This window comes from Brassica napus, chromosome C3 (assembly GCF_020379485.1).
Source record: "Brassica napus cultivar Da-Ae chromosome C3, Da-Ae, whole genome shotgun sequence".
Lineage (NCBI taxonomy): Eukaryota > Viridiplantae > Streptophyta > Magnoliopsida > Brassicales > Brassicaceae > Brassica > Brassica napus.
Genome location: NC_063446.1, coordinates 72,663,297 through 72,676,376, shown reverse-complemented (window position 1 = coordinate 72,676,376; position 13,080 = coordinate 72,663,297). Strand labels below are relative to the sequence as shown.

At 26.0% G+C, this 13,080-nt stretch overlaps 1 protein-coding gene across 1 annotated transcript; it reads right to left on the bottom strand.

Annotated features, from left to right (window-relative positions):
• Nucleotides 1-1,100, bottom strand: LOC106375005. The gene is made up of 2 exons (XM_013814907.3): nucleotides 961-1,100; nucleotides 1-789 (listed from the first exon to the last, which is right to left on the bottom strand). The coding sequence occupies exons 1-2, from the start codon at nucleotides 1,018-1,020 to the stop codon at nucleotides 175-177; spliced, it is 675 nt and encodes a 224-aa protein (XP_013670361.2). The 5' UTR covers nucleotides 1,021-1,100; the 3' UTR covers nucleotides 1-174.
• Between the last annotated feature and the right edge of the window lie 11,980 nt (nucleotides 1,101-13,080).

The following is a 13,080-nucleotide window of genomic DNA, read 5'->3' as shown; positions in this document are numbered from 1 at the left end:
CGGTACGGATACGTCAATCCCATTGACGTCCCCGTGCTTCATAGAGTCTGCTGCCATTTTCATTAAGTGTAATGTAATACAACAATCAAATGTTCCAATAACAATTGCTTTATGTACAAATATCAAACATATCATCATTACACACTTTGTCTATATAGTTTTATATTTATTTGTTTACTTTCTAATAACATGTTCTTCTCCTGATCTTTGATCAATATGTTTGATCCATTTCCTCTTGTTGTTGTTATCACTCTTCCCAGAGATTCTCGGTGCAGCCACATGAGCAATTTCTAGACCACCTGAAACCGGAAGAGTCACCGTTCTCACAACGTTCCGGTCACTAAACGCTTTTGTCCAACTGAAACATGACGTGCTTCTCCTGTAACCGCTTCTGCACACCACAACAGCTCCTCTGCTACCAAACGCAGCGTTTCTCAAAACGTTTGCTGCAAAATCCTTTTGATCCCAATCAATTACCAAGAAATCGATTCCTTGCAGCTTCTGCATCGTGTCCTCGGAGTTTCCTTCTTCTTCCTCGTTCATAATGATTGTTTCAGGCAAGGTGGAGCAAGATTGTTGTGTCATGGCTTGAAGATAAGCGGCTTCTGATATTGCGTTTGGTACAATACAAATGTGTCTTGCATTTGTGTGTTGACTCGCTACGTTTAAACCAACGCTAATGTCTATGGTTTCTCCTTCCGACCATGTTTCCACGATTAGAGTCGCGTTCCACCCCGCCGCCATAGCCGCTACTAGCTCCGCCGCTCCTGGCGTTCCAAGCTTCTCGCACTACACAAAAAAATTAACCGAAAATCAACTTTAGAAATTGTAAACAAATGGCTAAAACGTGCAAAAATCAAACATCTTCACCTTGAAATCTCCAATGGTTTTTTAAAAAAGTGCAAAAATCAAATATTTCGGAAACTCAGAAACATGATGAACGGAAGATATGACTTTTACCGATTTAACGGTGTCGATGTAAGCCTTTGATGCTGTTTCCGGTGACCAAATAAGTTTCATCTTCTTCCTATTATTCTTTTTTCTTGTGTGTTTTTTTTCTTGTGTGTTTCTTTTAACTTTTTCGTTGGGTCACAGAGTCTAGCGTAAAAACTACAAACAATGTCTGCTTTTATACTAACACAAGCTACGCTACATAAGGAAAGTCTTGATTGGATACTTTTTTCGGCAACAAGTGTTCCGCGTAACGGTCAGAGAATGCCCCTCATACTTCTTGTTTTATTTTGTTTATAGCCTATATATTCTTGAAATAGAAACTATCACCCTAAGCTTTCTTTTGTCTCCAGCAATCCTAAATAAGAAATCTATACGAGTCTCCACTGAAACGTATTATATTATTTAATCAGATTACCATTTTATAAACAAAATGTAATTCTGATATTTTTATTAATAATTACATTCGATCAAATTTAATCTTTTCAAGTTTTACAAAAATTATTTTACTATATATAATATGAAAATGTAAAACATTTTAAATGCAATGGCAAAGTATGACTAAGTACTAAATCATTTTATGTTAGTTTCTTATTTAGTTTTTGAAAACTCTATTTTCATTATTCGATTATTTTACTATTCAGTTATATCTTCAAAATATTTTAAAATAATGTTTTCTTTTATAAATAAGAATCCAAAGTCAAAGTTCTCTAATCTCTTCAGTCATAAAAAAGTTCTCTAATCTCTAAATTTACAGTTGCAAGACAAATTACAACTTTAATAATAAAGAACAAATGTCAACTAAAATCAGCCTCGGTCCTCAACTAACAAAAAACGGCATTCTGCAGTTGTGACTTTTGAGTATCGACTAGTAACATCCAAAATTTTTGATATGAAATGGCAGATAACATATGGGTTGAATAGTTCTCAGAAAAAGAAAAAGAAAACATATGGGTTGAATCCGTAAGAGACCATAAAACCTGGGGTCTATAATTAATTTGTACTTGAGATGATTTATTCTCTCTTTCTTTTTCTTGAAGATATGTTGTGTTAGTACATCGTTGACATTAAACATTTTGTCCAGGAGAATACAACGTGTGAGAGTTTTGGATTTGGATTGTAACGAAATTAGACTAATAATCTCTGGTTAGTAGTCAGAACCGACTTAAAATTATTATATTTAATAAAACAATCTTAGAAATTTTCATTGCTTTGTTATAACAATAGCTACTAACTATCCCTAATTGCATTGACTCGGTACTATGTATATTAGTATTTCTAAGATGTATTCCATGTACTATACTGGTTGGTGGTGTTTATCCCTTTTATAAAAATATTTGTTTTATATGATAAGGTTTTAGTTAATTAGATTAACTTAATGATATATTTCCACCACCCACGTCCTTTGTTAAACCAGAATCAGACCGATTCTTCCGTCGCTGGTCTTGGATTTAGTCGGCAACTCGTTTTGGACATTTATTTTGCCAAAGAATCAACAAATTTGATCCCATGCATACACAAACTTACAAACCGGTTAGGTCAGCTTCCAGTATATATTTTTACGTTCTTGCCCCTACAAAATAAATATCTTCTATATATTAATCGAGGATCTTTTAAAAAGTTATAACCTGAATTTTGTAAAAAAATTTAAAAAACTTTATCTTATGTGGCATTTGTGTATACCTTTTAAATCATATTTCAAAGAATTTTAGAGCATTTTATATGAACTAGGAAAAATTCCTTAAAAATACGCGGACTAATTTTCATTTGCTAATAAAATACACAAAATATTTTGGATTCCCGTTTAACACACGAACTAATTTTTGTTGCCTATTAAATACACAAACTTTTGAAATTCGCAAGTTTTACACATAGTTTTAGACGGCGTTAACTATATTTAACGGCAGTGAAGACGGCGTTAGTATTTAATTAACACGTGTTTAAATTTTGAAAATATTTTTTTTTAAAATACACAAACTATTTTTCATTTTCTAATAAAATACACGAACTATTTTTGGATCCCCGTTTAATACACAAACTAATTTTTGTTTTCTATTAAATACACAAACTTTTGAAATTTGCAGATTTTACATATCGATTTAGAAAGATGTCAACTATGTTTAGCAGAAGTGAAGACAATGTTTAAATTAAACAAGTGGATTAACCGTGAAAAGCACGCTCACCCTCAGCCAATTGAAATTAATTTGAGTTAGTTTCAATTCGAGTTTGACACTCTAATTTGTTCCAACCTCTTTTATTCTCCAAACTATGTTTTTTTCCTTCTTCTTTACTTTGATTTCCCTTTATATCGATTCAAAGTGGAGTCTTTCCATGTCGTGAAAAAAGACAAAGAAAACTGCGTAATTTTAAACGAGTTTCTGATTTTAGAATTAGTTTAGTGTTATGCATTTCTAATTCTTGTTCTTCGCTTTGATAATAGTGATTATGATTCAAGGTTAATTTACACTATGATAAATAAGTTTAGTGTTATGAATTAAGTTCTACATATATTCTTTCTACTATGATCAAGAAATTTGAAATTTCATCAAAAAAAAATTTACACTATGGAAGCGTAATAGAGAAGAAAGTTAACAATAATCTATCGGAAGACATTTAAGATATTTTTTCTTCGCAGTTTAACCACATGCTCAATTAAACACTAACATTGGCTTCACTTCTGCTAAACATAGTTGACATCGTCTAAATCAATTTGTAAAATCTGCAAATTTCGAAAGTTTGTGTATTTAATAGAAAACAAAAATTAGTTTGTGTATTAAACGGAGATCCAAAAATAGTTTGTGTATTTATTAGCAAATAAAAAATAGTTTATGTATTTAAAAAAAATAAAATATTTTCAAAATTTAAACACGTGTCAATTAAACAATAACACCGTCATCACTATCGTTAAATATAGTTAACGCCGTCTAAAACTATGTGTAAAACCTACGAATTTCAAAAGTTTGTGTATTTAATAGGCAACGAAAATTAGTTCGTGTATTAAATGAGAATCCAAAATAGTTCGTGTATTTTATTAGCAAATAAAAATTAGTCTGTGTATTTTTAAGGAATTTTCCCTATAAACTATAGTCTAAAAATTATACTCTCTAGCAAAATAATATTTCGCAGGCTATAGTTTGTCGCATATATCAAATCTTTATTGTTTCGCATGCTTTCCTTAAATAAAACCTACGGAATTACCTAATGTGATTAAAATATGTATATAGCAATTAATGATTTTAAACAATAAAGATTTGATAACAATTTGTATACTTTTTATTATTTTTGTTTATTTTTTATTATTAAAATAAATTACATAATTACATTAATCATATAATAAAAATCTAGACAGTAGTAAAAAAATCGCTATAGCTACGGTGGGTTTTCGTAGCTATGAACAGATTTTCGTAGCTATATGACCGATTTGCTACGAAATGCTATGAAAATTGGATCATAGCTATAGCATCGTAGCAAAAAATAATGCGTAGCAAAATCGAAGTAAGGTGCTACGTTTTTGCAACGATGGTTTCGTAGCTATTTTGCAACGGAGATGAATGTTGCTAAAACGTATCTATTTTTAAAAAATTATTAAAAAAAAAATAAATTACAAAATATTCAATAATAATTTACGAAATAAAAAATTATTAGAAAAGTATATTTTATATATCAAATTGGCTTACAAAATTTAAAACGATTTATCAAACTTTTAAGAAATAAAATCGGTTTAGCATACTAAACCAAATTAAAAATATACCTAACCCTAATCTAAACCTAATGTATATTCTCCGCCGTCTGCCGCCTCCTCACCGAGTAAAATTTGAGAATACATTTTGAATTTTTTTGATTAGTATCTATGTTTAAGTTTTGGTGTTTAAATTTGAAAAGGTTAAATTTGATGTTTGGATTTTATGATTTGGGGTATAAGATTTAGAGTTATAGTATATGGTTTGGAATATAGTGTTTGAAGTTTAGTAGTTTTGGAAATAATTTTTAAAAAATATTACATTTTGAGTTTAAGTTGATATTTGTTGTTAAACTTTGAAAATATTAGAGTTAATGTTTAGATTTATGATTTTGGATATAGAATTTATATATAGAGTTTAGAGTTTGAAATATAGTGTTTGAGTTTAGATTTAGAATTTGAAAAGTTATTTTAAAAGTGATTAAATTTGAGTTTAACCTTAAGATTTTGAGGTTATAATATGAAAATATTAGAGTTTAAAGTTTATTTTTAGAGTTTATGGGTTGGAAACATGTTTAGGGTATAGGGTTTCAAATAGCCACGAAATTTTTTGTTGCAAATCGTAGCTAAAAGACATTTTGTACATTAGCCACGTAATATTCGTAGCAAAATCGTACCAGTTTGTTGCTATGTTTATATTCGTAGCAAAATCGTAGCTAATTTAGCTACGAAATTGATACAGTTTGCTACGTTTTACGTTTCGTGCCAAATTCGTAACAAATTCGTAGTTTTTTACATTTTGCTACGAAAATAACGTAGCAAATTCGTAGCTATAGCAATTTTTTCTACTAGTGAGATTTGTTTTGTATATGTTGTATTTTGAATTTTTCAAAACGAGAATAAATTATTAAAACTGTTAAAAGTCTCACATAAACTTTTATAATCAAGGTTTAATTTTTTTTCTATATTAAGATACAATGATTATAAGACCATATGAAGAAATAAATTTATTTTAATAGGTTTTTATGTTAATATATATACATATATATATATTTCATATCGTTTAAATTAAACTATACATCGTATGAAAATGTGTACTTATATTTTGATATTTGTATTGAACATATATTGAAAAGCTAATATTTTAATTTTGAAATCTTCATTGTTTTTTAAAATGATTATAAATTATTGAAATTCTCCCACATTAAAAAAAAATCGTTGGTGTAAACTTTTGTTATACAAATATGCAAATAATCATAAAATCATATGAGTAGAAACTTTATTTAATAAATATCCATATTAAAAGTGTACTATATATATGTTAATATCATTTAAATTTAATTATATATCATATACAATAGAAAAGATTGATTGTTTTGATTTATTTATCCTAAAATGATTGCGAATAAACAAGAGTGATAGTTTGATTTATATGCACACGCCAATTTATTACATAATAGAAACTGATTTCTTAGTTATTTAATATATATAATTATTATTTTATTATTTCATAATATGCAGAGAAACATAAAATAAATAATAAATATAAAATATTTATTCTGCAAAAAGTGCAGATCTTAACCTAAGTATGTATCTCTTTAATTATTTTAAATCATATGCATTTTCTAAATCTCATGTCAAAACAAACAAACGAAATGAGGATAAATTTCAAAATCAATATTTATATCGAACAATAACCAAAATGAAAAAAAGAAAAATATTGAAGATAGATTGGCACATGAACGTAAACTTCTCATAACCATAATTAATTTTTAAATTACTAAATCATGATATAATACCGAGCTAACATAGTTTCATTGTAATCAAATAGACCCGAGATTTTTCGACATAAACGTTAGGTTCTTATGCGGTAAGTGATTTTTTGACCTATTTTTTTTTAAAAAAGGGATCAGCTCATCAGTAAACAAATTATGTAATTAACAAAAAATTTAAAAAAAATTATTTAAAAACCAAAATATTAATTCAATCAAGAATATAAATTTATTTTTCTGTATAATATTTTTTAAATAATTTTTATATAAATTTATCATGCGTATCTTATCTTAGTAAGTTCATTAAAAGAAAAAAATCGGTTGGATCAGAATCAAATATTGGAATACAATAGCTTCCTGTCGTTGTATGCATTATCAACAATCAATTAACGAATTTAACAAAAAATAACGTTAACAGCCAGTTTAAGATTTACATAAAAAGCTACGAATATGAAATTCTGATCAAAGTAGAGAAGATATCTTAAAATAAGAAATATATAAGTTAGCCTTCAAAATATATAAGCAACGTGGTGTTATAATATAGTATTATGTGATATACGTGCTCATATTACAAACACACAGGTAAACTAAAAGCAGCTGTTTTGCTTGGTCATACAGTGTTGATGTAAGATGTTGCTTTCTCACTAAAGGCGGTGTTAATGTGTTTTTGTTCGGTGGATTTTTTCATTTTTGATATTTTCTGACGTATATTAATTGATCAATATCTCTATAATAATATTTGCAAAATCATTTTTTTACGTATCGCACTCACGTTAATTCTCATGATGGTCAATTATGTTGATAGTCTTAATAAACTAAACTTATTATGTCATTGCCATTATCAAAATTTCTAATTTAGTTTCTATAAATATTTTTTTTCTAAAAATAACAAAAAATGAAGATATGTATATTTCTTTCTAAAAGCTACTTGGAATGTTCTTTATGAGCCATTCTTACAATATTATTTTTCAAAAGGTCATTAATATATGATTACTGGATTAATAGAGATTAGTTTAATAAATAATTACTATTACAAGTATTGTCAATTTTTATATATATATATATATATATATATATATATGTATATAATCAATTATGCATAAACAAATATATTTTTAATTTATATTTATAACAATTAAGGTATTTTTATTTACAAAATATTTACGGATCAAAAATATTTACTATTTCATTTTCAAAATAAAAGTTACTAATTATTTAATTTTAAATTGAGAGAATCAATATTTTTAATTTCTTAATTTTTCTTCTAATGTTTGTTTTAGACATCATATCTCAAATTACATATAATTTTATCAAATATTAACAAAACTAATATAAATAACAAATTATTGACATTTTAGCATAATTAGAACTAAGAAAAACAGTTAGTTCAATTTAATTGAATATGTTTTAAAGTGAATAATAAATTGGTCTCAAATTTTATACCTAAAATGCTAAAATTATATGTCAAACTAAGTTAACAATATAATTAAAAATTATTTTTAACTTTCACATATATAAATTATAAACCATTTTAAGTTTTTAAAATCAGTGAAAGTAAAAAGTTAAACAATTATTATTATTTAGTTATTTATACATATAATATATATATATATATATATATATATATATATATGTATGTGTGTGTGTGTGTGTATATATTTAGAATATCCCTGATTATATTGGTTAGTGAAATTCTAATTAAATTAACACTTTTTATTTTTCTACTTATTCTTAAAATAACATATATATTAAATTATAAAGATTGTTATAAAATATATTTAAGAATTACTATAATGAATAAAACTAAATATAATTAAATATCATAGTGTTTCCTACATTTAAAACAAATTAAATAATGATTTAGTTGAAAAATATATATAATTTAATATATCGAAAAGAAAAATTGAAATTTTATAAACTGTATTGAATCAAATATTTAATTGTGATAATAACTAATTTTTTTAAATATAATAGTATATTTAATTTTAATATATATATATATATATATATATATATATATAAGAAAATGATCTAAAATGGAAACAACACAATCACTAATTATACTTTGATTATTATGTAAATATTTATATTCGTGCACGAGCACGGAAGAATCACCTAGTCTAACATTAAGAGTCGAGTAATTCAGATTAATATATAGCACTTCAACTATGCAAAATTATACTTCAACTTTAACCAAGTTCAATTTTTTTTTTTGCCAACAGTTAAATTAACTAGAAAAAGACACCAATTTAGAAACCTACAACCAATTTTAGTCAACAATGGGTTTTCATTAATTTCATGATAAGATATTTGAATTCATGATCTGATTTCCAGAGAAATTTCTAACGCCTAGCTTATTCTCTTATAGTTTACATCGTCTTGATTTACTGCTTAATATAGTTGCATTCTAAAACCTATATCATTGTGTATTCTATCTTGATTCAAACTAAGAATTGAAGTGTGTATATGTTCCTTATGGATTATATCCCTCATTTCTACTGCATAATTTATTATGCAGTTGCATTTAGTTTATCACAATGAATGAAACCGGCAACAATACAAGCAGTTGAAAACAATATGAGAATGGTAACATATATAGTAACCATTAAAGAACAGATGTTTGAATAAAGGCATGTATAATACAAGTGTGAAATACAAATAATATATTTATATTTTACAAATTAAAATTAGTTATGCTAATATAATCTAAAAAAGTATTCCATTTATTATAAAATTATATATTTGAAAAATTCTGCAAATTATCTTGTATGTTTGTTGGCGCAAAAGAGTACAATTTTTTTTTGGTACTTGTCGTTTAAACAAAATTAAATAAATTATAATATTTATCATAATTCAAAAATAAAATTTATAAATTATTTGATAAATAAATGTATTTTAGCATAATTAGTTTTAATATAAAAAAACTCATTTAAACCTTAATTCTATATATTATATAGATATATAAGTGGATATATTTGTTCTCTTTTCTACATTTTTAATAATCAAAATGAATAAAATAATTTTATCCACAATTCTAACCACATCAATTTACTTTATTTTAAATAATAGATGTGGTTCAAGAAGAAATCAGTCTTGCACTTCATTTTTATCTTCTTTTGTTTACTTAGTTATAATAAAAGTAAAAGCAACAAAAAAATTAGTTGAATGGTGACAAATTTCTGTTCCCCAGTTTGTTTAGGTATGTGTTTGCGTTCCACTAATAACATTCAAAGACATATTCTACTATTTCTGTTTACGTGTGTGTTCATGTAAACATACCAAACTAAGGACAGTGTCCTCCAACAAAGAAAAAGTCGTTTCATCGAAAATTGGCTTTATTGGGTCTGAGTACTTGATCAGAGCTGAAGCAAGAACACTGCATGGCCAAGTATGGGAAACGGCTTGTGCGGTGTAAGCGATGTTGTTTAAGTCTGTCGTACAAGATGTTATCCATGTCGTTGTTGAGCCTAAGGCTTAATTTATTTTTTTAGTAAATTATTCTATAAATTAACATGATTTTAGTAAACTATTCTATAAATATCACCTAAAATGGTGAGATTTGATTTTTTTTTCCTTTCATTAAGATTTTACCAAAACGCTCTATAATTTCTAGAAATTTTTTTAAGCTCTAAACTTAAAATATTTTCAGTAACATCGGATATAAAAGTGCTTTATGAAATAACAAATTCAATAACATTAGATTTAAAATGAGTTTTAACATTCAAGTTTGAATAACAGTAAATTTATTGTTTTAATACAAATCAACTCAATTCTTAGTTAAATACACATTCCTAAGATGTGAATGTATGTGTGAACACTGCAAAATGTAAATGGCTACGCCTTTCAATTACAAACACGACTCACATTACGTGCATGTCAATGTCTTCATATCTGGCATGGACACACTGTTAAATTGGTAAATCGAGTGTTCGTTATATAATTCGATTCAGATTTAAGCAAAAAAAGAACGTTAACACAATTAACCCCACACACACACACACACACACATATATATATATATATATACTATTTTAACTTAAAGTTTATATTTTCTGATTTTAAGCTATTTTCATGTTTTCTAAATGTACATATTCTTAAATATGAAAATTAGCCAATACATTAGAATTCTGATGAAGTATGCTTAAAATTAATTGTTTAATAGACTTCGATGTTTATTAGACTATTAAAATATGATGTTAAATTATATTTTTTTATGTTATTCATGATTTTATCTTTATTTTGTAGGCATTTTCATCCATGATTTTAACTACCCCTCCTAAAAATATAAGATTTAAATCTATTAGTTATTAAATATGTAATTTTATGTTTCTATTCAAATAAAGTGATAGATTCAAACTCTATGTGTTTGATTTGCTATTATGTTATCTTATAAATTCTATTTTTAAAGTTTTTTTTTTCAGATTGAAGCTATTTTCACGTTTTTAAAATGTACAGATTTTCCAGATTTGAAAATTATTTTATAGAATAGACTTCTACTTCAAAATTAAGGCTAGTATAATTCATACTAAACCATAATTTTAAGCTGACTTCATCAGAAGTCTACAAAATATAATTTTGAATTCTTTGTCTTATGTACTTTCATAAGTTTATCTTATTTTGATGGTATACTCTTCCTTGGCTTTCATCTCTCCCTCCCAAAAATGTAGTTTTTAGATCTACAGATTTTAGATGTGTTTTTTTCTGTTTATACTTAAATAATGTTATATTAAAACTCTTTTGTTTTCTTCGCTAATATTTTAGTTCAAAATATATTTTTTAAAAGTTTGTTTAAGATTTAAAGCTATTTTCACATTTTTTTTAAAAAAAATGTACATATTTTAAAAATATGAAAATGATTCATATAATAAACTTTTGATCAAGTCTACTTAAAAGTTAAGGCATAGATGTGGTTTTTGAAAATGAAGTATATTAAACCATAAATTTTAAGCAGACTTCAAATGAAATTTACAAAATGTGATTTTAAATCTCATATCTTTTTTATAATTTTAATATTTTATTAACATAATTTTATTGTTTTTCAGATCTTATTTGTTGACATCATTAGAAGACTTCATTAGTAGACTTCACTTGAGCCATCAAGATTATGAATAATCAAATAAAATCTTGAAGAGTTTTATAAAATTCTTTGTAATAAATTATCATCATAGAGTATTTTTTTGTAAATTAACATTTCGATGCATTTTCCTTAAACATAATATTCATTTTAGTTGTGTTTCAATTGTATGATATTATTATTTTTTGTTAGCTATCAAAATTATCACAGCATACTTTAATCAACCAAAATATTGAATCCACCATGATTGTAATACACAAATATATATCAAACTCACTTCTATGTGTGTGTATGTGTATGTGAAGATATGATGAAAGTGAAACAAAAATAAAACTAGAAAATATTTAATATTCCATAACGTTAAATAAAAACATAATTAAAAATAATTACCAAATCAAAAATATTTGGGACTACTATTGTTATTGCCAATTGACCAATGTTAATATATAAACAAATTAAGTATTAAGGCACAAAATATAAAACATGGCATATTAATACCAAATCAGTATTCATAATAAGTGAATGTGGAATAATATATATGAAAAGAAATAATATGAATGACCAAAATTGTTTTTTTTTTCAAGTTATTTATATAAATTTTATAATAACATATAGAAAATATGTATAATGGAAACAAAATAAAATGCAAACAAAAAGTATAATGATTTTGGTTTCCAAACAGACAACTAAAAGTTTGGAATTAATCATGAAATGTCATTTATGTAAACGCTAAGAATCAAAATCAATTAAATTATGCTTTGAATTTGGCCGAACCGGGTTTGGTGACTAACCCAAGTAGCCGGTTTTGCCTTTTCGACGGTTTTGGCAGTTTAATTCAAATCCGAGTTTTAGTTCAATCCAGACTTGATTTGATAAACGGTTCATGGTTGAACCAGTCTGTCCGGTTTTCAAAACATTCACAAATGCACTTTTCAAAAAAATAAAATTAAACAATAATGATATTTTATAAAAAAATTACTTAAAATTAATGATTATATTGAAAATAATAGCAAAATATAGTTGACGATAACTTTAAATTTCAGGTCATTTTAGAAAACTCCCTGCTTTTAAACTACAATAAATAAGAACAAAGTTAAAATCATCAAATTAATCTCTAAGGCTATAAATAAAATTTAGTTTCGGCGTGAAAGAATGCTTATTCGATGGATTTCGATTATTTTATAGCAGACCACACAATACGTCTCAGATCTAACTGATAGTACTCTCTTCTCATTTACACTAAGATACTGTCCACACGAAAAAACAGTGTAGCTTCGTATATACTATTACTATATAGTACAGAGAAGCTCCTTCAATATCCCTTAGCACCAAACGTGCTACATCATACATTGATTCAGGTCGTTTTAATGCAAAGGATCGTCAACTTTTTTTTCATGTTCTTTTTGATTTGTAATTCTCCGGTTTTATGTTTCTATGTAAACAAATTAGAAAGTACTGATGATAATGTGTATTTTTCCATTTACAGTCTCCAATATAGCGATCATATCCTTCTTGTCACTACACTTGTCATGACAGGAAGAAGTGGGGCATACCAATTTTTCAAGATCTATTCCAACTTGAAAATATCTCTTACATGGTAGGTT

Coding starts and splice junctions, on each gene's coding strand:
- LOC106375005 (XM_013814907.3), bottom strand. CDS start 1,020: ATGAAACTTATTTGGTCACCGGAAACAGCATCAAAGGCTTACATCGAC. Junction 790..960: donor ACATCGACACCGTTAAATCG/GTAAAAGTCATA, acceptor TTTTTTGTGTAG/TGCGAGAAGCTTGGAACGCC.